The sequence below is a fragment of the Bombus flavifrons genome, chromosome 15 (genome assembly GCF_040668555.2).
Source record: "Bombus flavifrons isolate JBK064 chromosome 15, iyBomFlav1_principal, whole genome shotgun sequence".
In the NCBI taxonomy this organism is placed as follows: Eukaryota; Metazoa; Arthropoda; class Insecta; order Hymenoptera; family Apidae; genus Bombus; species Bombus flavifrons.
In genome coordinates, this window is record NC_138456.1 from 11,315,330 (window position 1) to 11,338,920 (window position 23,591).

Sequence of the window (23,591 nt, forward strand, 5' to 3'; positions counted from 1 at the left end):
AAACTTAAGGAAGCCTACAACTTTAGCATTGGGGTACTCAACGTGACAGTCTCCGAAAAGCAAGCAATTCGATGATTTCGCGAATCGTTGCACCCTCGAATGGATCACGCCAAAAATAGAAACGTTACACAAGCAACGTTTAATCCACTGGATTAGTTGGCTCGATTTAAGAGCCGAAACATCGATCGATGTTTGCTAAACTTTAAAAAAAGCTTTTTTTTCTTGTTTTGCTTCTCCGAATTTCTCGCTTATCTCGTTACTCCCGGAGTATCGAACTATATTTTTTCCCACTTATTCGTGTTATCATTTATTTAAAGGAGATGAGACCGAGACGCAGCTGCAGTGCATCAAATATCATCAGAACAATGTCTGACTGCAATTAGAGCGATCATTGTTAGATGTAATGCTTGTGTTGCTGCAAGAGACCAGTATTTTGAACAGTATCTTCATCTATTAAATAGACGATAATACGGACGAATAAATATAAATAAATAAGCGTAAAAACGAAAACCTTCCTGCTTCTCTTTTTACGACTTTCTCCAAAATGAAGCAAAAACGAGCGATTCTCAAAATGATTTTCTTTTCTTATTTTATCGGCCTTCTACACGCTCACGAGATTTTACCATTTAAATTGGGAATGTCCTGTATATTACTTGATATAAATTAAACAATACACGCATATGTCTACACGATATCGTGCTTTATCGAGCTGCTGATTAATTCAATCACAAAATAATACCATTTAATATATTATTCGATTTAATTATATTACCATTATCGATTAGCTTATATTACGTATTACGTGTAAACTTGTACCACACCAGGGGACTAACATTTTCTAATTTATTCGTTGGTACCATTTGAAACACACTCGAGGAGAGAGAGAGAGAGAGAGAGAGAGAGAGAAAGAGAGAAGAAACAGAAAACGACGCGATCAACTCTCTCTCTCTCCCTCGTCCCTCTCCCAAATATTTTTTCAAACTTGCTCGTTCTTTCCAAACTCGTGGATGCCCTCTTAAATCCCCATCCCGTACACAAATCAATTTATCCAAGAAATATATTCGGCTGAATGTTAAAGAAGAAAAGTGGAAGTTGAAAAGAAACGGACGTGAAGAAGCATGAAATTCCTGCTTCGGTCGGAGACGAAGAATAATGGCAGAGTATTTTGGAGGAAGGGGTGAATAATCGGACAAAAGAGAAGAACGTGAAACGATCAGGACGCGGAAAGAGGAACGAAGGAAGCCACGAGGACGCTTCCGCCGATCGGAGGTGCGCAGAAGCGCCGGTGCTCGGTGTCACTCGCCGCGACGAGGGCTAACGCAGTCGTGATTCGCGCGGCGTCCGTGTCAGTTCGCCGTTTTCTGCGAAACATTCAAAGTGCCACGTTATACTCGAGCTCGAAACTCGGCCGCGCCAATATTCAACTGGTTTTGTGGATTTCTTCAAAATTTCTTTCACATAGTTGCAGTGTTGAAGGTTCGAAGAAGTCGGAAGTTGAAGGTCAAGAGCGCAACTGCTTAGCTTACGAAAGAAGAAAACGTTGGATAGTCGGAAGTTCGAAGAGGTTGGAAACTGAAGATCACGGGCCGAGTGATTTGGTTTTGAGAGAAAACAGTAACGAGGACGAGGAAGACCAAGAAATTATCATACTGCTTTCTGCGGATTCTCCCAAAAACTTTTTAAGATGGCTGCGAATTAGAAAGTTTAAAGAAGTTGGAAACTGAAGGTCGGGGGTGCGAGAGCCTTGGTTTAGAGGGGAAAAAGTTTCGCAATCGAGGAAGTCGAGGAAATGATTACAATTCTAAAGTAATATTATTATGCTGTTTTTTCTTTTCCTTTTTTTTCTTTGTGGATTTTCATTACATTTTTTATGGAAGCTGAGAAGTTGAAGATTTGAGGAAGTTGGGGATTGAAGATCAATATACCTGAAATAAATATTATTCACCTGTCTTCTGCGAATTTTTACAAAGTTTCTGCAAGGAATCCGACCCTCTGCTTTAGAGGACAAGATTTATTTTATTATTATGGATTTCCCTAAAATTTCTTAATGGAAATTAGAAAATCAGTGAGCTGAAAGACTTGAAAACCGGAAGCTGATGGTAAAACTGCTTTGGATCAGCAAGGAAAGAATTTAAAAAGTCGAGGACGTTGGAACGATTGAAACAACATCGCGCAACTGTTTCCTATGGATTCTTTTGAAATTTCCTAAAAGAAGAACGGTAAAAGCAAGTCCAAAGAAGCTTGAAAACCGACAATTAAAGAAATAGCTGCTCTATCTTAGCAGGAAAATATCGCCAAAGTCGAGGAAGACAACAAATTGAAGAAAACTGAAAATATTTGTGAAACTATCTTATTCAAGTAGAAGTGGAAGTTTGAAAGTTAAGGAAGACTAAGAAGTTTCGTGTAACAAACGTTACGGAAGTTAGAAAAATGAGATTGACGGTGGAAGTGCTTTCAGCAGAAAGAGGAGTTTGAACATTGAGTGATCGACAAAGATTCTATCAGTGATAATTAGGAGCTCGAATGTTTGGAATTTAGTTTGAGTGCCTGAGAGAAATTTGATGTGTCGTTTAAGCACTCGAGGAACTTCTTATTAAAAATAAATATCTAAATAGACCATACCTTAAACAGACCATAAATTAGGCTTCCAGATTAAACATCCGCAACGAAAAGTTGCAAATAATTATCCACGAGCCACGACTACGTATTTTGAAGCTTAGTCTTCCTTAAATCAAGTACAACGTGCTCCGAGGACCCAACAAAGTAAATCACACGAGTAAGTTTACCCGAGAGACCACTCCATTCAAGAAACACGGCTAACCAATCTCCAACTTAGTACGAACAAATCATTTCCACTCTTCCGTCAAAACTTCAAATTCTATTAGCGATACAAAAACTCTGACAACTCTCAATTTATTGCACGATCAACTGAAAACGACGCAACCAGCTCTTCAAACGAATCCAAACCGATCTTCACTACCATTTCTAACGAAAGAGTTTTAAAATTGAAACTTTACGATTTGATAGAAATTCCACGATATATTGAAAATGATGCAATCGGTTCTCTGAAGCGCACGCAAACTAAATTACGCTCGATTTTATTTCCATTCATAACAAATCTCTAAATCTGCCACTGAAAACGACGGAATCAAGTTTCTGAACCAAAGAAAACCAATTAGTACGAACCCACGTACTTCTATCAAAAACACACCAACGATTCGCGTGGAATGACCAGCCTTCACCATGGATCCTACAACTACCCTGGCACCCAAAGTCATTTCCTCCGCTCTACAAACCTATCTCCAAAACTTCACCGCTTTCACCGACACCACAAACACCGTTCTGCCTCTCAGAGACTCTTTATATATCGTAATACCAGTGACCATCATTTATCTGTTGATCTTCATAACCGGTACAATCGGAAACATCAGCACGTGCATCGTGATCGCACGCAACAAGTCGATGCACACAACCACCAACTATTATCTATTCAGCCTGGCGGTGTCAGACCTGTTGCTGTTAGTCTCTGGCCTCCCAGCGGAGATCTATATGGTCTGGTTCAAGTATCCGTACATATTCGGTGAAGTTTTCTGCGTTCTTCGTGGCCTGGCAGCGGAAACCTCCACGAACGCTTCGGTGCTGACCATTACAGCGTTCACCGTCGAAAGATATTTGGCTATTTGTCATCCGTTCTTGTCGCAAACGATGTCAAAGCTGACGAGAGCAGTGAAGCTGATTCTTGTAATTTGGTTAATGGGTCTGTTGATCGCATTGCCATTGGCGTTGCAAGTCGGAGTTGTCCACCATTACAGCAATCCAAAGATGGTGATGTGCACCGTGAAGAGAGTTCTGTTCGAGTATTCGTTCGAATTGTCCACGGTCTTCTTCTTCGTGGTCCCGGGGGTTCTCATCGCGGTGCTGTACATTTTGATTGGACTGAAACTGAGGAAGTCGAATATGATGAGAAGCAGAGGCAGCGGCGAAAGTGGAAGCTGTAGGCAACATCCTGGAAAATCGTCGAGGAGAGTGGTGAAGATGCTTTGTGAGTTTCATTTTTTAGTAATTCTTGTCAGTTTTACGTCGGTATGTTTGATATGGCATTTTTTAAATGATCGTTAAAAGGAAGCGAAAAATGTGATAAAGAAAACGTGGATCTTTTTACGAAGTCAACTGATTGTGAAAACAGAAAACCGAAGTAAATGGGAAATATAGGAGAGGATGAGATTAATATAGAATAAAAAGGAAAAAAAGGAAAGAAAATATACTCGATGAAACGAGATATCTTCTTTCTTTTCTGAAGTCGATAGGGATGATATTGGTATAAATATATAAGGAAAACATCAACTTTTGTATAATATCGTTAATATTAATGTCGATGTAAAATGTCGATTCATAAATAGAAATTCAAGAAATGGGTTTCTGCGAACGTTTCGAACATTGATCTTAAAACTATATGCGTATCATTTTCTGGGGTGGGATTATTGATACATTATTGAGAAGCAAACGAACGAGTAAAATATTGTACAAATGTATAATATAAAAGTTTATTGGAGTAGATCTCGGAATGTATCCAAATCTTGAAAAATTTATTATATTATTCAGGAAGTAATTACATTACTATGCAATAAGAATTGCTAATTCTCGCCATTCTATGTAATGGTAATTTATCTTCTAAGATCTGGTCATTGATAGATTAAATGCTTTGGCAGCATCGTCGTATTTTAATTCACTAAAATACGTTTCCCGAATGCACATAAATAAATTCAAAGAACATAAAATGATAACCATCGAGGTAACAATTTTGTTAAAAAAAAGAAAGCATAATGAATAGCTCCTTGTCCAAACTGCGAGATTATTTTTCTTAAATCTTGGATCAATTTGACCATTTAATTAAATTCTCAGACCTTATAATTCATCCACTTGTTATCAAAGGAAGCACCGATCGTTAAACAACGAAAGAAAACATTTTATATATGTTCATTCTCTTAAAATCAAGAAAGGATCAACAGGAAAAGCTTGATTCGGAAGCCATCCCTATTATTGTCCACTATAGAAAGAGTCAAACCTATCGACTATCAGGTGTCAGCCAGTGAGTTGTTTAAAAAGGGGAACTGAAGGGTAGGAGACGACCTGGAGTTCGATCCTTTCTCCAAGGAAACGATCGTGCAACCAAGAAAAAGGGAAGGAAACATCTTTTGCTGAAGGGTTGTCTGATTTAGATCAAAAGGTAGTAGCACTTAACTGGAATCAGCGCTTTTTCAGGAACGGGAGTTTCTGACCTATAAAAGGGATAAATAAATAAAGAAATGGAACCTCTGTCGATAATGAAATTATCATTTTTCTTAAAAATGCCATTCTCCGTTATTTTCAGTTTTCAAATTCAATAATTCCTTCGTTGTCGCCAGCTTCCAAATTCCATAATTCAGCGTGAAATAATATCTACCTTTAATACTTGGATAAATCCAACGTTAAATGTAAAAAGTCAATGTTAAGTGATTTTTAACTTCGATGTCTTCCATTTTACTTGTAGCTGATTCTTGTTTCAATTGGAATTTGTTTTTAAAACAAAATGACACCTCCACGTGCGGGTATGAAAATACATTCCAAGAAATAATTTGTTAATACATATCTTGCTCTACAATCTACGATCTAAATTGCAGCAATTTGCGATAATTATATACACTTTAACTCGTAATGATTGGTATGCACTTAATCGAATATAAACGGCGTAATGTATCGAAAAATATCATAATTCGGAGCATAAGGGTAAAACCAAATAATGCCAGAGATATTTCGTGAGGCGAAAAAGAAATAACACGAACGAAGCGTATCTCGTTTAAAAATAAAATTTTATCGAATGAAAACGTTCGTAACGTCGGAAACATCCTTTGTCTCTTTATAACGATAATAAAATTCGTATCTTATAATCAACAGTTTTCCACATTACCCGAAGAAAAATAGCGGAACCGTGTTCAATCTTCGCTAAACAACCTAATATTCGCTATTCCTCGTTATTCGAACCGTAGACAACAGTCACCCACAGAGTTTTCGTTACGTTTCGAAAAAATATAGAAATGAGAGTTTCCACCGTGAGACGTCCGTGAGATTAGAAATCCCAAAAACCTCGTTAACGAAAAGATGCTCTGGTAAACGTTTTGATATATTAGGATGTTCTTTCGATCAAGGATTGGATCGATCGTGGAGGAACGATGCTCGATTCAATCGAGAGGGTTGAAAGTATCAATCACGATCAGTCACAGGAATCGTTATTCATTTAGGAACTGAAATATCTCCCATTGATCGTCAGTTTAGTTTCACTCGAAACTTCAAAAGGAAAAGGAAATAACGAATGGAATGGATTCGTAAATGAATTTCGAAGGTTCGATCGATGAAATTTTATAAGTTGAGAATTTCTCAAATGATTTAAGACACTTATGATACTAAAACGCTTTGTTAGATCTTGAAATAATCTTAACGTTAATATAAGAATCTTGATGCGTTTGCAGTATATGCCACGTTCTATCCCGATATACAATTTTATAAATATTACAAGTTATCGGTACCACCATGGCAAATTGAAAAAACACCATTTGCATGTTCATATTTTAATACACGACAAATAGTATAATTCATAGTGGAAGGTACTTGCCTGAACGATTTCAATAATTACGAAGCTTAAAATTCGTTGGAAATTATATCGAAGAACCGGCAAATACGGAAAGTATCGCAACATTAGAAGACACGTTTGTAACGCGCTTGTATTTTATTTAGACATCAAGCCAAATGACAAGCAAAACCGACTGTATTGACGCGGAAAATTTCAAATCGTTTTAGAAATAATAGCAGCTCCTGGTTTTACCCATATATCCAGTTTTCGTTGGGTCTCCCCTACATTTCACGACCCATTAAATTTTGAAGTGCCGAACTCGATGGAGCATTGAACTTTGAATGGGAAAAGCTATTACCTTGAAGTTCCCAAATTAGTAGGCTACTAATGTCGAAATGTCTTTATTAAATTTTGAATCGTTAAGATCTGCTCGCTTGTAAGCGGTTTAATCTCCCATCCATGAGTGTCCGGACGCTGTAGAATTGCTTTGCTTCGGTTTCTTTTATGGATTTACTACGTTGTCCTACGATCGAATTATTGCAAAATTATTATAAAATTATTATAAACGATAGGTGAGAGAAAACGTACACGCTTCTTTCACGCTTCCTATAAAGTTTGATATCTCTGTCCTTTGCAGGGATATGAATCATCTAAGATCGATAAACGTTAAAACAGAGCAACGCAGACGTACCGATTCATCTTTGTGACAACTTGATCAATGTTATTTGTTAATAAATATTGCTTAATACTTTCCAAAGATAACATCAAGACCGTAGAACGACGTAGTAACTCCATAAAAGAAAGTGACGCGAGGTAATTATGTAAAGTTGGCAAATACATCAGTGTCCGGATAGTTGTGGGCGTAAGGGTGTAAGTACTAAGAGCTCGATCCATCGACTCGGTTAATGTCAAATACTCGCGAAGGATACGAATTATAAGGATCGAAATGGTTCAAAACTCGAAGAAAGAGAATTCCTTTGCACGGAGAAAAGGATCAATGTCGAAAATTTGCCTTGAATCTTAAAAACGTCAGCCAGTTACCACTATTTTCGTGAAATATCACCAGAAAAGGAGAATTCCAGAAATTACTTTGTTTGTTATTCATTCGGTAGGAGCGTCGGGGCAATTTTTAAAGAACAAAGGCGGAATATTAAATCTCTAAATACGCTGTCACCGACTGTCGACATTGGCAATTTCGTGAATTTGTTCTTCTTTATGGTAAAAAGAGTCCAGGTGCATTGAAAGCACCAATAACAACTTCATAAATCGCCAACTGTTCCGACTGATATCCATTTTAACCGATTTACGTCAGCACTGCGATGATACAAAGGCCTTCTGGACCAATCCTCCGACATTTTAACGATACCAGAGCTCGTGTCATCGATTTACATACATATATATATTTACATATTATTATTTAAAATATACCTATGCTCGTATACTGAAAACAATTTTTGAATAATCAACTTTCAATTCTTAACATTCTCTACATCGCGTTACATTTAAAGAGGAAACGATATGATGGAAATGAAATGTTAAGTAAATAGTACGATAAAAATAAATGCCAAATAACGAGGACGAAGTACTAAATAAATAGTAACATAAAAATGGATAATAAGTAAGTGTAACAAGAGTTGAGTCAAGTTACGAAGAAATCTACCAACCCACGATAACCTAAAAGTAAGTAAATTTAGTTTGGAGACTTTAATTTTTGAAAAGGGCTAGGTCTATTTCCGTCGAGTGTATTTTATTCCTTGTCGTTGCTTCACCGTGTTTTTTAATGGCATAATTAACAGTGACAAGTATAATTAATATGTGGGTTTGTGCGAGAATGTGAAAATATCTCTCGAGATTTAGTTTCTCTCGGGGTCGGGTCGGGCTCCCAAAAGTATCTCGTAATTCGAAAGTGTCGGGATTCCCGAGAATTTCGGGATTCTCGAGACTTACGCAATTATTTAGGCCGGAATATGGAGCGAAGTAATAGCGAAATGCGTGATAGATATAACATTTTATTAGGAAATATTATATCTGAAATACCTTTGCTCCGTATTCCGGTCTGTGTAATTTTTGAAAATTCCGAAAGTCTCGAGAATCTCGATAATCTCGAATTACGAGATACTTTCCGGATCGCACGTCCAGTAACTTGGAAATTCTCTGTGAAATAATTACGAGCCTAAAAATGGAACTATAGCTCGGTAATATTAATAAAGAAGCAAGAATCGTTCTATGGGTTGACATTTTTTTTGCAAAATAAACTAATAAAAATATACAAACGAATTGATAAATTGAATAAAATCGTTATCGGCAATCATCGAGACAAACTAGAGTTATCGTATCATTAGACATATACCATTTTAATTGTAATCGCTTACGTATAATCTACGTATCTACATACATTCTTTTTTGAAGATCGATCGATGGTTCCAGCATTAATGACGATATCGACAAAAAATCTGAGACACTGCTTCATTGTAAATTTTTTACCAATTTTTTACTTCTAAAGTTAAACGATCGCTTCATGGAAACATTCACCGATCAATACAGTTGAACGGTTATTGGAAAAATAATTTGTATAAACGCAGATAATTATATATACGTTTCGATTCTTGGAATAAATCACGAGGAACATTTATCTCGTATGACAGATTCTCCAATTTGAATACGAATCATCCTATCCTTCGATCGAACGCGTTTAAAATAGCGATCCATATACATATGAGATAATAACAACTATTTTTAGTCTCGTTGCTAAATCTGATCTGCAGTTTTTTTCTGTCTATACTATAGAAATAGAAGGGGTATCATCTTGGAATGTCGATTCCTTGATATCTGTTTTCGAATAAAATAGACTGATTTTATGCATGCACACGAAAATGAATGACTGTTTCTTTAAGAATTTCAAGGAACGAATCTTTTATTTAATGGTATAAATTTAGCCGAGATTAAAATTACATACGCTAAATATAAATGTAACATAAATTAAAATGTAAACATAAATTAAATTAAAATTAATAAATATAAACTAGAGTTATTAATAATATCATGTTATAATCGTAGGCAAAATGCGCGCTGATCGGTCGAATATAATTCGCGGGCGAACTGTACACCCTTTTCTTCCATACTTACGTGTCTTTATCTTTTTATAGTTTTCATCGAATATTAAATCGATGAAGTAAAATGAGAAATGAAATATGGATAACTAAACACGTTGCTGTTTTCTACATAAAAGGCTAAACTAAAAGAGTATATGCAAATAAGACTGATAAAAGTATCGTCCAATATAAATATAAATTAGTATATACATGAATATACAAATATACAAATATACAAATTAACATATAAGTTATTATATAAATTAAAATGGAGATTACTATGTAAGATATGTATATAAATTAAACATAAATGTACGTGCACGTACAAAATGTAACGAGCACGAGAATTGTTAAAATTACTCAGAAATAAAAACATTGTAAGAATCTTTCCAAACCTCGAACTGTAAAATACTCGACTGTCCCATAGGGAAATATTCGAAGTGGAAATACTATAAAGCGAAAATTTCGAGTGGAAATTTCGATAAAGCAACGTTCGATGGAAACGTATTAAATGGGAAAGTTTGATCGAGAATTTTCTCATCGACTTCCATCTCGTAACAGGCTGGTTAATATTCGTAGTTTGCCAGGCCGATGAGAAATCAGAATCGGAATCGTGAGTTTATAATTGACTGAGTTTATAATTTATAATTGTACGTCATACACGACATCGGCAGCACAGAAACGCAGAATTCGCATTATTTCTGTAGGTAAACTTCCGGAACGAATTCATAATTCAGCTGTAGAGTCTTTGTTGCACGTTTGCAATGAGTCGTAATAATACAATCCGTGAAACACGAACGTTTCACGAACACCTTACAGTTCAAGTTCAAGTTGGAACTTTTATTTCGATGAACCTATCGTAATAGCGAAATTAACTGAAAAATACCATCGTGGAAAAAGACAAATATCTGTTAATAATCAAACGTGCACGATTTTTCGCGGATATAAAACATCTCGAAATTTTTGCATTTATTCGAATGTTCCATAAAATCATAGAAAAGTCGCTTGAACGGTCTCGTCCCGTTCGTATGTTTTTTTCTTTTTTTTGCAAAAAGACTGGTTGCCAAAATGATGAAGTATTGTGCAAATACGATGAATTACTTACCTACTTAACCTGTGAACCCCGTCGTTCATTAACAGGAACTTGTATAACGAAATTAAAATTTAAGAAAGACGAATCGGTTATTTGGAATACTGGCGTATCTGCGAAAATCGCGTTTCGAGACATTCAAAGTTGAAACTTTCTTTCTTTTATAGAGTTACACAAACTGTATTTTTAATATGGAATAAAACAACAGCGAAAAAGGAGGACTATTTTACTTGCGGTAAAAAATGACAATAATTTACAGAAATGATCGTAGAGACTCTTTTCCCGAATATCGAAAACGAAACGGAAGAAGCCCCAAACTCAACTTCTTTAAAATAACACTTGACAAAGCCACTTGACAAAGGAACTACGTATCTGTCTACAAACTATGTCTACGATGTCTTTATATAACGATATCGCTGAGTCTTTTCCTTTTATCCGAAAAAAATGGCAATCGTACGTATCGAAGAAGCGGCATTATCCGCAACTTTGCGTAAAATTATAATTTTAATAAAAGGCAACTGAAAAACGTTCCCTCCTATCTTTGCTTCGACGTTTGAATGGCTATCGATCGATATACCGATACAACTTGCTCGGATTAATAAAGGAAGCTGCATAAAAGTACCTTCCCTGAAAAAATAGAACAGTTTTAAGGTTTTATTTAATCTTTGATCTAATGAAAACCCAAATTACCAATAAAAGAAGCTTCGCATAAAAGTTCCTTCTTTTAGAAAAATTACAAAAGGGAGCAAAGAAAAAAATAGCAGAAAAAAGATAGAACAGCGTTAGGTATTACTTAACCTTTAAATACTGTCATATCCATGTTCGATTGCGCAATTACTGGACGTGATATTACGATGCACCATGTGTCAGTGTAATATCACGACGATTAAACCTTGTACCTGTCGAATGATCCGGTCGCGGCCTGTGAATTCATTAACAGAGCTGGTTTATCGTGGACACGACGATAGGCTCGGGAGAATTGATGAACGTAACGAGAATAGCGGCTGGTGATCTGAGTTCTGCTAGAAACTGCATGCTCGTCTATGTACGAACTACCTTTTTTCGCTTTAACGGCTTAATAGTGGCTACGGTAATAAGGCTATGTAGGTTCAGCTAATGGAAGCGATGCTATATAGACGTAGGAAAGTTTGATTAAGGATTCGACTCAAACATCGGAGTATACAGGCTGATTCATTGCCTTTAATTTTGGAACTTCAATAACAGTCGCAATGGTACGATTACTTTAAAATGAACAACAATAAGATACGTATTTATCGTCATGAGTGTGCGCAATCAAATCTACCGAGTGGAAGTGATAATAGCTGTAAGACGGTTCGACCAAAACAATTCTTACCCTCGCAAGGGAAATAGTTAGGAAATGGGACAATACCTGATGTAAAAGCAAGTCGAAAGTATAAAGCGTGTAACAGAACGTTTTTATTTTCGTTTATAAAATATAGCGAACTTTGCGAACAGAGCAAACTCTGTTGGAAACGTGGAATACTAAGGTTCAGAATGGAACAAGCTTTCCAATAAACCGGGTAAACGTCAGGATCCATTCAGAGCATAGCCGGTCATTTTGAGTATCTTCTATAAAGATGGTATATAATAATATATTTTCATTGTTTTTGAATGTACAGCTCCCGAAGCGAGTCTCGCGCGTTCTCTTGCACCCTGTAGCATGAAATCTTCTTATTCGTAAAGTACTGCTGCAGTCAACAGCAATCTGTTTAGTTTACCCTGTGATATTACAATTTCAACAGATTACATTTTGTTAATGTCGTTGCGTTAAAATTATTTTAAGGTATGTGTGGCAAGATTACGTTTAGTGATAGGTTTAGCTGACAGAGGAAACTAGATCTGCAGAAGCTCTATTAGAGATGAAACTAGATCACGAACACGCACAACGTGTCCTTTCTTTCTCAACTTTGGGATTTTGATAGGAGATGCAACGATAGAATAGTTTTGTAATAAATGGGCGGTAAGATTGCGTAGATTTATTAAAACACCATAATGGTAAACGTAAAAAATATTTGTTCTCCGACATACGATCATTTTATAGCGCACAACGACAAGAATAACTTCGAAATTTTCCCTTTGAAGCAATGGAAGTAATCCTAGAAAGAATCAATTTGTACAATATGTTTTTATCGTTTGAGAACTTTTATGTTTCCCAACTATTTTGCAGCGGATAATTAATAAGCCTGTGTAACTTACTAATAGACGTAGAAAGGTGCGATCAAGGATGACGATACAAGCTGATTTAAAAATAGTTAGAAAATTTTCTATATCCGCAAGTGTATTTTTTTACCAATCAAATTATACAGAGTATCGTAACAGCAAAAAATGTGGACGATATTTGCATATAGAAGGTAATCGTAAATGACGAAAAATGTTGATCGAACGTTTGTTTTCTAAGTTAGTGTACTTACGCGTCTCTTCGTAAACTATCCTCGATCTGTCGCATAATATTTCAATGATGGCCGATCTAGCCAGAGAATGACTTTACAATTTCAATCAAATTCAAAGACAATAACAAACGAACGAGTATTAACTCGATGTCTGGATATCTGCTAATTGCTGTAATTATAACGCGAGTCGGTAATTTCGATCGTTAATTTAACAAAAAAAAAATAACTTGCTCGACCAGAATACATGCGACAGATGAGAATCCACGCTTTCTATGACATTTAGAGTTTACACGGATTCTGATCACGTCAATGAATAAATAAAGAAAAAATAGGTGAAATTAAATTTGGCCTTGAGAAAAGAGAAGACTACAGATAGACTGCAGATTTTTATGAGGTTTTATGCGTTTATGCGAAACTTAAAAGTGGAAAAATTCTCAAAACGCACATAATATGGGAAAATATATAAAATATCCAAAATATAATAGAATATAACGATACGATATAAAAATATATAATCGATACTCCACGGGATAAATCGACAAGGTTAGCAATGGATTAATGAACGTTATTCGATACTGAATTAAGAAAAAAGATCGATTTCCTCGATGGACCTGAGCTGTTTTGGAATTCATGGCTGCAATTAATGTCAGCGTCTGTGTAATTATGTTGCAGAGTAACTCGTATCTACATAATTAAATCACGTAATTGTATCAAGTCATAGATCATTTATTATTACACTAGATTATTTTTCACAAAGCCAAGTCCATCATATCCTTGGTTTCAGTTTCAATCACTACGATTATATCTTAATTATTTTTATTATCTCTTAATTATTATCTACAATGCGAATATATACCGCTCAATATATAATACTCGATCCAACGAACGACAATGCGATTTTTAAAGAACGTTCCTTCAGTCTTCGGTCTGGAAATTGGCCGTTTCACTCGATCGACAGTTTCTAATCCTATCGTCCAATCTTTGACGAAACTTCGCTGGATCGATCCTTTTAAAGAGAGATTGTGTTTCTTAAATAGTTATCGAAATCTCCAATTTCAACGAGTTTTGAGTTTGCAAAGATAAAGGGAGACTATCGAGGGAAAAATTTGGGAAGGGATAAGCAAGAAACCAAAGCGGAGAATGAGATTCAGCGTGGAGTTGATAGTGATCCAGAAGATTGATGTTTTAAACAGAAGATTTATGTACGTCGCTTCGACTTTATTCGGATAGGATGATAAATAGTCCTATGCCGATTTTCGCAGTTCCAACAAATTGGTAATATATTTTTGAATAACCACGATTGTTTCTTAAGTATCTCTTAATGTAGTAGAAAATAATAAAAGAAAATAGATCGTAATACATACAATGGCTACCGAAAGCGTTGGCACGTTTTACCTGTCAATTAACTCGGTACGAGTATGTGGAATTTCGTGTCACTTGGTAGCATCTTCGCGTGGCTATAAAAATTTAGCATTATGAAAGCGAAATATAAAACCTGATAAAGTAGCGTTTCGTTGGAAAATGAGAGTACGTGATACCTTTCGAAGCCACTGTATATCGATTATTAATAAATTAAATATTAAAATTAATTTTCATTAAAACGTATCAGCATTATTCGCAAAATTAAGAATTTTTATCGATTAAATTTTATTGAGATCTACGAAACGTTGAATCCTCACGAGAACAAGATCTTTTTAAAGCATTTCTATCGTCGATTCTTCCATCTGATTTACGTGCAATAACGCCATTTGCGATTTATAGCGAACAATCATCAAATTACTTTAATCGGAGGAGAGGGGATTCAAGCGTCCGCAAACAAAGAATCGAACTTAAATATCTGTTTCAGGGTTGCGGGCATACATTTTACAGAGGATTAGCAGAAATCCAATCGGAAACGACGTCGAACGTAGCAGATGCTCCTTTCAGAGGCACAGCTGCGTTGCATTAAATGCATTTAAAGCATTGAATGCAAGGTAGACGAGCAAAAAAGCCGAGACCGTCTTTCCGTCTTATTATCTGTTTCTTTCTTTTTTTTTTTTTTTTCCTGTGAATATCACAATGACCGATATCGACATTTCCTGTTTTACCTTAACGGGGGCTAATTGCGGTAACTGTAGCGGGAGATTCAAAAACGTTCAAGAAACCGATTTTCGTGCATTACGTGTATCTTGAAAATTATCTCGTTTAATTCGTCGCGTTGGGTAGCAATATTGCTTTAAACCGTAAATTTGGAATAAATTACTCCAAACTACGTACGTGGACGTATTTCAATTTAAGCTAAGACGAACTGATTCTGCAACGAGCAAGGTTCTAGAATGAAATTGTGGTTCCGTACATACCTCGCTTCGCTCGAATACACGATCGATGCGTAATTTCTCAAATATAAATGATTAATCTCGAAGAAGCGAATCAATTTAGCTTCTACGTGGCTTACGCGCATATGTGACAAGTTTATCTTTTATTTCGTTTCTTTTTATATTTTTCCCGACTTCTTCTCAAAGGAGGAAAATTTATCGTCGTTCGAGAGTAATTGATTTCCTTCCGCTTCCGTTTTGTCGGAAAAGTAGTTCGTGTTACTACTCGTTTTCTTGTCTTGTCCCGTCTCGTCGATTACGATGATCGATGACGACGACCTCGATTTTTTCCCGATTCCTGTTTCTCTGTAGTCGCTTACTCTACAGAACTCGATACATCCGATTCGACGTTAATTATTCCACCTATCGATTACAATGCAGCAGAAGTTCCCCGACCGTTTTACTCTCATTACTTTTCTTTCTTTCATATGTCATCATTTCCGTTAGTTAATGGTCGTTTATCAGACGTATATAAACAAGGCGCAAATGCGTACGCATGAATTTCTTATCTTAATCGCGTAAAAACTTCGTTCAATTAATAGAGGCAAAAAGCGGCTGGTAAAAGAAAAACAAGTAATCCTCGATTAGCCAGCTTCGCCGACTAATAAGCTCGTTTTATCGATCCGATCGGAGGGGGAGAATTTAATATGTTGTATCTTTGATGGTACGCACTGTTGCGCAAAATATCCAAAGACTTCCTTATTTTTGACAGCAGGATACGGTTTAATTACAGTAGCACGAGTAAATATTATATATCGTTGGTAACAAAATTGCTTTTAGGTAGTTAACAGGTATTCCGTGAAATACATATCGATATCTGCAGAAGTAAAACAAATTACGGGGCAACGTTTCAACAAAATTTATTTATTTACCCCCTATCTCTGTATATCTATATGTATAGTTTCCTCAAAAAGAAAGATTTTTTTCAAATTATTATATATTTCAAAGTATTATATATTTATAGTAATATCGTAAATTATATCGTAAAACTAACGATCGTGAAAATAATTAATGGAATAATTAATTTTCAAATAGTTAATTAAAAAGTAAAATTGCATCGACTTGTACAGCCGCCGCTATAATCCAGCACGATCGTATTTTTTTAGGAACGTCGAGATATTGATGTCAGATAATATTTGACTTGTACGTATTTCATTGTTATTCGTGCGACTTTACTTGCAAACCTATTGAACTTGTTCCGAGCCTTTTAAGGCGAATCTTCGTGAAAAACCGTACGAAAAGTATCACAAACGAAATGTGTGCTCGAAACAGGAAGAAGACCGAAAACACGGTTTATCTCAACGTCTCAGGAGGAATCATCCTCGGTGAATTTTTAAGCGTGGCGTGGACCGATTTAGGGGCAGAATTTACACGGGTCACGTCTCACGTTTCACAAACAGGATATCCATCCCGTTGCTCTTTGAGCTACGAGCTACGACGCGCGCCACATCCAACTTCGCCGATAGTGTTTGACTTTCGTTTCGATATTGTGGCGCGTTACCTTAGGAAAACTTCTTCCTGAACTAAATGGTATTGGGATCCTGCGAATATGCGTGAAACGTGTCCTCTTCGAGCTTCCGCAGTAAGCTGTTAGGGAACTCTTAATAACAACGATATAACGATATTATACGATACATAATAGTAGAACATATAACGAATAATAATATTTGATACTTTTACTTTTTTTTCTCTCTGTCGATACGTTGCATTTATTTTTTTTTTTTTTTTTCAATCGTGTCTCTGATAATCGAAATTTTTTAAAAGAAAAATATTATCAGAGAAGACTTCTTTTTAACAGAATTTGTTTTGAAATAAATACGATGTAATTAAGAGATCGTGGAACACTGGTATCTACAACTTCAAGTACGTTTAGACGTTTAATATGAGCAAAAAGTTAGAACTAGATTACATATCGGTACGCATCTCAAAGTTCGAAGCAACAATTCTACCATGCGTGTCAAAGTTTCAGTATAATTTATCTCAACTTTTGCTAGGTGTTTTCAAAATTGTTCCACGCGCTTGTTTCATACAGCTTAAATTTGTTCGATTTATACTTCTCTCTTCTATTGTATATACCAGCTTTAGTAATGACAAGATTATACATTTTCATAGACATTATATCGTAGAAGATGTTTTTTTAAGTAGAATCTGGTTCAAAGTCCCATGGAATTGGATGAATAGAACGATAGAGCCGAATGCAGGAGTATTTAATCGGAAAGTCTACTATTTCCAACGTTTACCGGTAGCAATGTTCGGAATAATATCGCAGTTCGAACACGCTCGACCCATATATCTGATCTCTAACGCTTCGCTTGATCTTAGTCGCTCACCTTTACACCTACATTACAATAACATTCGGTAAAAGGAATATGAATAAAATACTGAATAGAAATACATAGCAGACGCGTAAAGGGAGAATAATAAACTGAGAGCTATAAGAACGAAGGGACAAAACTTCAAAATAATGAAATAATGGAAAAAATGTGCGACTGGAGGAAAAAGAAAGGGCGGAGAAGCTTACTTCTGGAAAGAAAGCAAAATCAACGAGCAGAACGTACATCCAGTTTTGTGGATGAATTATTCAAAGGGAGCGTACGCGGCACGATGCTATGAAATGCCATAACTCGACTGATCTTGACCTCAGTCGCATATCAATTCCAGGCTTTACATATTCTTTGAAAAGCGGCCCGCGCAATATCGCCTCGTAATCGCATGAACTCGTCGAGAATAACGCGCTTGGACCAAAACGTCGCGACACATTTCGATTATCTTCTTCTCCAATTTTGTTCCCCATTTTTCCTCTCCTTCCGAAGCGAAAAGCAACAGATTGAACGTAAAGTAGGAGAAAATTGCGTCGATGATAAATCGTCGCAAATTTATGTGAGTTATGTAAACTGGTTTCCATTGAAATTGAGAAAATGACCGGGATTTTCACACCAAGACTCGAATCGCACCCGTGGAAGGAAGCAGTTTAAACGAAACGGAGGGAAACTGGGTGATACTTCCTCCGACGAAAAGTTTTCTCCTCCTGGATGAACGAGATGAAAAATTTCTGATATTGCCGGACGATATCCTGGGATTTGAATTTTAGGAGATCCTGCATCAATTTTCTTAAAAGGAGAAAGAGCCACGTTCTATAAAGTAGTTGTTCCATTTTGTTTTACCAAAATCCATTTTGAGATCTTGCTGGATACATTCGTTTAACGCGAAACGCTTTTCTAAATGACAAACCAGAAAATTGCACAAATTACGCCTAAATTATAGCTACGTACGTAATTAGAGAATTTACGATAACAATAAGGAACGCATGATCCAATTACAAGATATAATTTTATTTAGAAAGTAAAATTATTAGTTTCCTATTGTAATTTATTACAAAAGAAAGAAGAAATAGATCATTTGGTTGAACAACAACGGAAGAAAAATTTGTTACGCTATTGTAGCGTATTGTAGCGTGTTCCTCTTCTCCGACGAAGGATTATAAAACTTTCAATCATATAAATGTAATATTTTAAAATTAGCTGCAATGGCAGTTGTTCTGCTTTTTAATTAATAATTACGAAGATCAACTCACCTAAAAGATTAACTTCATCAATCTCCTCAGCCACCATTAATCCTACCTAACTTTTACGGTGTTTTCCCTTGCAAACGACACTCGAGTTTCGCTCTAAAAAATAGAGTACTCCCAACGCGAGGATAATTAGAACTTATAAATTTGTTCGCGTAATCCTACAGTCAAAAAGTTTTGATTCTGTCATTGGCTAAGGACCGGATTAACGTGAAATTAACTAGAACTTTGTTTCTCGGATTACGATAATATCGATCTGCTAAAAAAATCACAAATCTTACACCCTCTGCGATTTGTACCGGCCAACACAGGAATTATCGCAAACGACTTATCGGTGATGTAATCATCGGCGAGGTACGAAACAGACGCGAAATTTATGACGTTCGTCTACCAACCTCTTGCTATTCTAACCATATAAATACTCCGAATTTTTCTATCTATCGCTGCTCCGTATTTGACGCCCGAGGGATGCGAATGCCAGCTTCGATACCACCCCTGATACCAACAGTCGTCAAAGGCGAAATTGTGTCTGCACATGGGCTACCCTCTTCTCTGTGGCGAAGGCCAGTGTATAAAAAGGCCTGTACCACTGGCCTCGCGCCTTTATTTTCTTGTTACGAATGTCGCGCGTTACCATTTCCATTGCGTTACCACTTCCTATTCTTACATTTACCATTGTATCGGTATATTTTTATATCTCGTAGCATATAAGATTGCCAGTAGTTGTATCAATCTTACATTCTTTATTACCGAATATAAGCTAGTTAATATTAATAAGTTCTCAATTCCGTTTCTTTCTGGCATTGAACAAATAGAGACAAGTCGAAATTATAGATTCGATAATCGCGAATTTGAGTTACGGAGCGCCTGAACGATGCAGCACCGAGGACATTGCGAGCTGTACGAACACGCTGTCACAGGCTGCTATGGTTTGAATAACGGAAGATACTCGTGTCGTCGCGCCTGTACTAGAGAACGTGGTACCTCTCGTACGTGGAACCTTATTTTTAATTTCACTGGAAAATCTAGTTTCGAGATAGCAAGATAGAGCAAACTCGCGTCTCAGTTATTAGGATAATCTTACTTCTCGATTGTAAAAAGACGAGCCACGAGAAAACGATAGCCTACGAGAAACAAACCGATAAATCTCGCATAGCTTCCGTAACGGTCTTTCTTGATATCAGTTAGGAACGATCAATCTGGAATCTAATATTACCTGTAGAACAAGAACATTTTGTATCTTCGTTTTTTGACATTCTTTTCTCTTGTTTCGAATGTACGTAGTATATTTAAAGAAATCTAATAAATAAAATGTGGAATTGTGTTACAGTTGCCGTGGTGATAGCCTTTTTTGTTTGTTGGGCGCCGTTTCACATACAGCGACTGCTCGCCACACACGGGACGAACTCGGAGGATCACATGAGCTCAAACAGCAAGTTGGTCGAGTTCTTTTATACCCTGACGACCTACATATCTGGCGTACTCTATTACGTGTCCACGTCGATTAACCCGATTTTATATAATATCATGTCGAACAAATTTCGAGTTGCGTTCATGGTGAGTCACAGTATCCTTCTTTAGGTGTAACAGCATGTACCACGTAATTAGAAATTGGGTTTGGATTAATCTAGTAGAATGGTCCACTTGATTGATATCCAATTATCCTCCTTTATCTGATGAAACTTTGTTGGATTAGTCCGTATGGGTTGATTAAGAAACCAGGTTGTATTGGATAGAACATAGTTCGTTTTGAAAGAGATTAGTTCATTTAGGCATTAAAGGGTTACTTGGTAGTTTGTAAATAATTCAGCCTCTTTCGATTTCTTCAAATCGTAGAGTTTAAACGAACGAATTCCCTTTCAGAGCCACGGTATCGATTCAGAAGTACAGAACTCGATAATGTAAACTGCAACTTTCCCCAATTATGTCACATAAAACACGTCTAACCACCCGCGCACTAACTTCCACGATATTCTCCAATTTCAGCAATCAGAAACACATTCCAACTCCCACACAATCCCATTATTCCTATATTACGATCATTCGTAGCACACAATATCCTTTAATCGCCCTACCACTCTCGTTAATCAATCGACTTACACGAATCAAATTAATACAACCAACTCCATCTAATCTACCACTGTCGGCCATAATTAACAGGGCACCTATTGATATTTCGGATAAATTACACGCTTCCCACGGTTTCTATTGCTTCCTTCGTATCGTATGTTTCTTACGATGGAACTGCGAATGTTTACGCGTTTGTGGGAGATTTGAAAATGTAAAGATACAAGTTAAGTGCAAAATACAAGTTACGTACCCTGGTACTTAGGACCGGCAGTGTATTCCTATTGACACCGAGTCCCGCTCAACGTCCTGCTGACAGAAAATCCACTAGAACAAATTTCGCCAATAGATCCACTTTTCTCCTCGATACTTTGCCCTGACGAATGTAAGAACGCGATCTGCGAACCTGGTTCTCGAACGTGGACTTCTACTTTTGTCCCGAGTACTCGTTCAAACGCCACACTGTGCGACGTCGCAAGCTGTTCAACTACCAAGCATTATTCTTGTTTTCACAGGAAACATTGTCAAGGAGTTGCAGAATCCCCGGCCTGGCGATTCGCACGGAGCAACGATCGTACTCGAGTCTGCCACGATCGCAGCAGCGAGCGATCGGCTCTAGAAACATGGGAACAGGCGGCACCGGAATCATCCACGACAGCACCGACTGTTCCGGAAATTCTGGCCACCACAGCCTAAGGCAGAACGCTCAGCCATTGGCTGAGCATCTTAACGCGGAGTCGACGCGGAGCAACGTGGATAATACGGACAACGAGGACATTGGAAGACTGGAAGACTCGAACGAGATCGAAGACAAGGACGTCGGTTGTTGCAAGAGTTCGAGAAAATCGAGGCCAGCCAGATATGCCACCGTGCAGCTTTCGAACGTGAGCCAATCTGAGAAGAAATGGTGGCGTTTGTTAAAGTGGTTCCCCGGTTTAAAGTCCTTGAAACTCGCCGGAAGAAGCACGTGCACTGTCCCGGGAAATAATCCTCTCAGAAGGTCAGAGCTTAGACGAGAAGAGATCTCGATGACTTTGTGGAATGAAACGACCGAACGAAACACTGTTTGAGTTTTCGAGGATGCGACATCGGTTTAGGTAGAAACGTTGAAATTACGAACGATGAAAGTGGAACTTGGGTCGAAATTAGTCTTGGATCTGTGGTTCGTGGTGAGTTCGTGATGGTGATGGTGCTTGAAACTTCAAATAGATTAACTATCCCCGCTTAATTATCGCTACGATTATTACAAAGTAACTGAGAATTGCGAGATTGAATTTTGAGCAAGTGATCGCAGGTTAGACGTATGAATGAATTTTATGGGACGACGAGAGCATACGACGATAAGCTGGAAAAATATTTTAGCTCCCTAAGCTGATGTTGAAAGGGAAAATGAGGCCGTGTAAGTGCAAGTAATCGGAGCCTTCTATCTTTTTTTCTTTTTCCTTTTTTCTTTTTTCTTTTTTCTTTTTTCTTTTTTCTTTTTTTCTACGCGAGGAAGGGAAAATGCACTTACGCATACCCAGCAACCCATGCGGTCGCTGGATTACGTGGAACTCGGCAAAATGGTAGCGCCTCTACCCACCGAAAACCTCTCCTCTTTCTGATATTGAATAACTACACGAGGTCCAACCCCGTAACTGCCATAAGCATTACGTCGGGGTTGGCCTCTTTTGCATCTCCTCGTTTATTTCATGCATAGTCAAGTAATTGGAAGCTAACCTTCTGGCCTGGTGTAAATAAAGCAGGCTTCAGATCTTAGTTTTCACATTCAGGAATTAAAATCAATCTGATCTGGTATCTGATTATCTATATGGTGATATGACCTAGGTCGAGGTAAATTTAACTTCGTCCTAATCTACGTTAGATCCGAGCGATAAAATTTAACTAACTTCGAATTGCATCTAACTTAATTTACAAACGATAAAATTTCACTTCTTTTGTTCGCGCTTCAAGTATTTCAGTTTGTATATCATAAAAGAAGAATGCTTTAAAAATACTGTACGATTCTATGTTGCAAAGCCAACAAATAGTTTTCCTTATTGAGTATTAAAAAGAATAAAATATGGTACTATATAACGTACAAAAATTGAAATTCGAATAAAATTTGACAAAAATCGTTCGTTTTAAAAAGTTCATAAAGCATCTCAGTTAGCTTATCTGTGCAAACTTGTATCTTCGTACATTGTAGTTCTAAAAATCATTAGTTTATTTCATCCACTCCTGCTTGCGTTTTACAAGAACTATCCAACTAAAAACACATACACGACTCACCTTTATTTAAAAGAAAAACTAGGTTTGTGAAAATGATTAAAAAATTCGAACTAATCGTCGAGTTAACGAGGTACAGTGTCACTGTGTCCCTTTGAACGTCAAAAAGTTGGTGATGTTATTGTAACGGGACG

General features: G+C 36.9%; 1 protein-coding gene across 1 annotated transcript; it reads left to right on the forward strand.

Moving 5' to 3' along the window:
- Positions 1 to 2,670: 2,670 nt before the first annotated feature.
- On the forward strand, positions 2,671 to 22,639 carry LOC138187430 (pyrokinin-1 receptor). The gene is made up of 3 exons (XM_069128208.1): positions 2,671 to 4,042; positions 20,453 to 20,679; positions 21,705 to 22,639. Exons 1-3 carry the CDS (start codon positions 3,244 to 3,246, stop codon positions 22,257 to 22,259), a joined length of 1,581 nt encoding a protein of 526 aa, XP_068984309.1. The 5' UTR covers positions 2,671 to 3,243; the 3' UTR covers positions 22,260 to 22,639.
- The last annotated feature ends 952 nt before the right edge of the window (positions 22,640 to 23,591 follow it).

What these genes read in the sequence shown, in the direction of transcription:
- LOC138187430 (XM_069128208.1), top strand. Translation starts at nt 3,244, where the DNA reads ATGGATCCTACAACTACCCTGGCACCCAAAGTCATTTCCTCCGCTCTA. An exon ending in GAGAGTGGTGAAGATGCTTT is followed by an intron (nt 4,043 to 20,452) that starts GTGAGTTTCATT and finishes ATTGTGTTACAG; the next exon opens with TTGCCGTGGTGATAGCCTTT. An exon ending in AATTTCGAGTTGCGTTCATG is followed by an intron (nt 20,680 to 21,704) that starts GTGAGTCACAGT and finishes TTGTTTTCACAG; the next exon opens with GAAACATTGTCAAGGAGTTG.